This window comes from Octopus bimaculoides, chromosome 30 (genome assembly GCF_001194135.2).
Source record: "Octopus bimaculoides isolate UCB-OBI-ISO-001 chromosome 30, ASM119413v2, whole genome shotgun sequence".
Taxonomy (NCBI): Eukaryota; Metazoa; Mollusca; class Cephalopoda; order Octopoda; family Octopodidae; genus Octopus; species Octopus bimaculoides.
In genome coordinates, this window is record NC_069010.1 from 7,825,083 (window position 1) to 7,827,961 (window position 2,879).

General features: G+C 40.0%; 1 protein-coding gene across 2 annotated transcripts in view; it reads left to right on the forward strand.

The window, feature by feature from the left end:
* The window catches only part of LOC106876354 (nucleoporin 88), a 70,335-nt gene extending 67,744 nt beyond the window's left edge, over positions 1-2,591 (forward strand). For both annotated transcript variants that reach the window (XM_014924853.2, XM_014924854.1), the window contains exons 12-15: positions 122-268; positions 825-951; positions 1,976-2,091; positions 2,389-2,591. In XM_014924853.2, the coding sequence (XP_014780339.1) occupies positions 122-268; positions 825-951; positions 1,976-2,091; positions 2,389-2,452 (454 nt within the window). In that variant the 3' untranslated portion in view covers positions 2,453-2,591. The remainder of the gene's footprint in view (positions 1-121; positions 269-824; positions 952-1,975; positions 2,092-2,388) is intronic.
* Positions 2,592-2,879: the final 288 nt, after the last annotated feature.

A 2,879-nucleotide genomic window follows, 5' to 3' on the forward strand; every position in this document is an offset into this window, starting at 1 on the left:
AACACCTCCACCACTACCACCATCACTACTCCATCACCACCACCTTCACCAACACCTCCGTCACCACCACCACCAGTGATATATTTTGACTTCACTCTCTCTCTCTCTTGTATTTTTTTAGGATGAATATTTTAACGGCCCAGAAAAGTTACCAAATGTCGGAACTGAAGGAAATGGCTAAGAGTCAGTCGACCCTGAAGGACTTCAGTCAAGCTCTGGCAGAGAAATATGAATTGAGCAAAGAGAAACAGGACAGTCTTCTGAAGAGGTGGGCATGGTATTCTGCATGTGTATTTGTATGTCTATTTGTACACTTGTGGCAGTAAGTATCATCCTCACTAACAATTTAAGGCATGTGGCTTAGTGGTTAGTGTATTCGACTTACAGTCACAAGATCATGAGTTCAATTCCCAGCAGTGTATTATGTCCCCGAGGAAGACATTTTATTTCACGCTGCTCAGTCCACGTGGTTAGCAAAAATGAGCAGTAACTGTGTTTCAAAGGGCCAGCCTTATTACGTTTCGTGTCTTGATGAATCTCTCTGAGAACTACGTTAAGGGTGCATGTGTCTGTGGAGTGCTCAGCCACTTGCAAGTTAATTTCACAAACGGGCTGTTCTATTGATCAGATCAACTGGAACCCACATCCTTGAGCGAGACCCTTTATCTGATGTTGCTCCAGCCCACTCAGCTGGCAACAATGAGTTGTCCCTGTAATGAAAATGGACCGGTGAAATGCCACTAAGCACTGTTTCAGCAGGGTTAATACAACTGGGGCCCAAAACAAGTTGCTCATACTTCTTCTTCTTTCTTGTTTTTCTCCAGATTATCTGTGTTGGTCCGTAAGATCCAGAGCCATCTTCCCATTCTGTCTGATGCTGAGAGAGATATGAGGAAGGAACTGAAGAATATGGAAGTGGAACTGGAATCGCTTCGCAAAGAATTAAACAAAGTCAGTTTTTTTTTTTTTTTTTTTTTTTTTTTTTTTTTTTTGTTCTTACCTTTTTTTTGCTTTTTCGTAGATGTGATTATTTCAGAGGACTGAGGACTTACTTGATGGGGATGCTGGGGCTGGGGGAATCAGTGGAATGGAGTGCAGTGGTATGGGCGTGTGTTGAGGAAGGATGAGGAGCATGTTCTGAAGAGGGTACCAAGGAAAATGTGGGGGAGGGAGACAGGTGGAGGAGGGGATCGGAAGGGTTGGCTTGAGAAGGAGGGACGCACAAAACCGGACAAGATGGTGTGAGGGCAGTTGCTATGGCATTGAAATAGATCCAGATTTAAAATGATGATGTAAACATGATTATTTAACTGGAAATGCTGCTGCTTATAGTAAGAGAGAGAGAGTAATTATTATGAGGCAAGAGACGATGATGATGATGATCAGAGAGAGAGAGAGAGAGAGAGAGAGAGAAGGTTTATATTTTCCCTTATTTGAGAGATTGTTTTTAATCAAAACTTGTTAGTTACTATGATGACAACACTACCTATCTATCTTTCATAAACTCACACACACTCTCTCTCTCTCATTGTATTTCTCTCAACAAAGACTTTTCTCCTCCCTTTCTTCCCTCTTTGTGCATATATGTTGCGACGGACAAACAAATGGAGAACAGCTTGTCTTTTATAATGTAAGATTCAACAAAATTTCTTAGTATTTACAAATCAAAATTGTTGAGATTTTTCTTTATAATTCTTTAAAACAATAGTAACTTCTGCACGTTTCTGTCTTAGCCCGCCATCTGGCCAGATCCTGTCAAACCGTCCAACCCATGCCAGCATGGAAAATGGGCATTCTATGATGGTGATGAACGAGACTAAATAAGCATTGCTTTTGACAGATGAATCAGACTGCTAAAGGGTTAATAATGGTTACCTGACACTTGTCTTACTCTTCCAAACTCCTTCTCTGTTTTTTTTTCTCGCTCTCTCTTTCTTTCTCTCCCTTCACTCACATTCATTATTTTCTCCATCAGACAAAGAAAAAGAAGGAATACCAAGAACATCAACTGTCCCTCAGCAAATCTGCTTGCCCTAATACAGTACTCAGCAGCCAAAACTTGGTACAGATTAAGGATATCCTGAAGGACCAGTAAGTTCTGTTTTTTTTCCTATTTGTTGGGACCGGGTTGGGTTAAATGTACACTAGTCTTAAATTGAACATCTCAATGCTATATTTTTTAGGGCCAACTGTATCTCCAGTACTGCCCAATTTCAGCTTCTTATTAACAAGTCCCTTAACATCTGGGGGTTGCTTACATCTTGGAATGAATAAATGCATACACACACACACCTTAATGTTTAGGTTTTGTCATCTCGTTCTTTTTATAGAATTTTACTGCATCCCATAGGTTGGGAAATGAAATGATTTTTCTTTTGTCTTTTCCAGAAATGATGACATCAATTCTTTGATGAAGTCTGTGAAAGACTTGAAACTGGAGACCCTGAGCTGAGTTAATGCATGTTAGTGTGTCGAGAAGAGGGGGAAAGCGCCACCTCATCTACAAAGACTCTATATTTCTCTCCAACGATTCATCACAAACAAAAATGAAATATTTTTCCAATAAAAGTTTTCCATGTTTTTCAAAATAACTCTATTCCTTGCCTTAGTATTTTACACAAATATTGTTCTTTTTTTATGTTTTTTTTTTTATGACAAAACAAAAAAAATAGAAGTCAAATGTGAAGATGTTCTTCTGCAGGCTTGAGTCATTGGACTACAGCCATCCTCAAGTGCAGTGTCTGGTGATACTACTACTACTACTACTACTACTACTACTACTACTACTACTACTGCTGCTATGTCCTCCTCCTCCTCCTCATCATCATCATCCGTTTTCCATGCTGGCATGGGTTGGACGGTTTGACTGAGGACTGGTG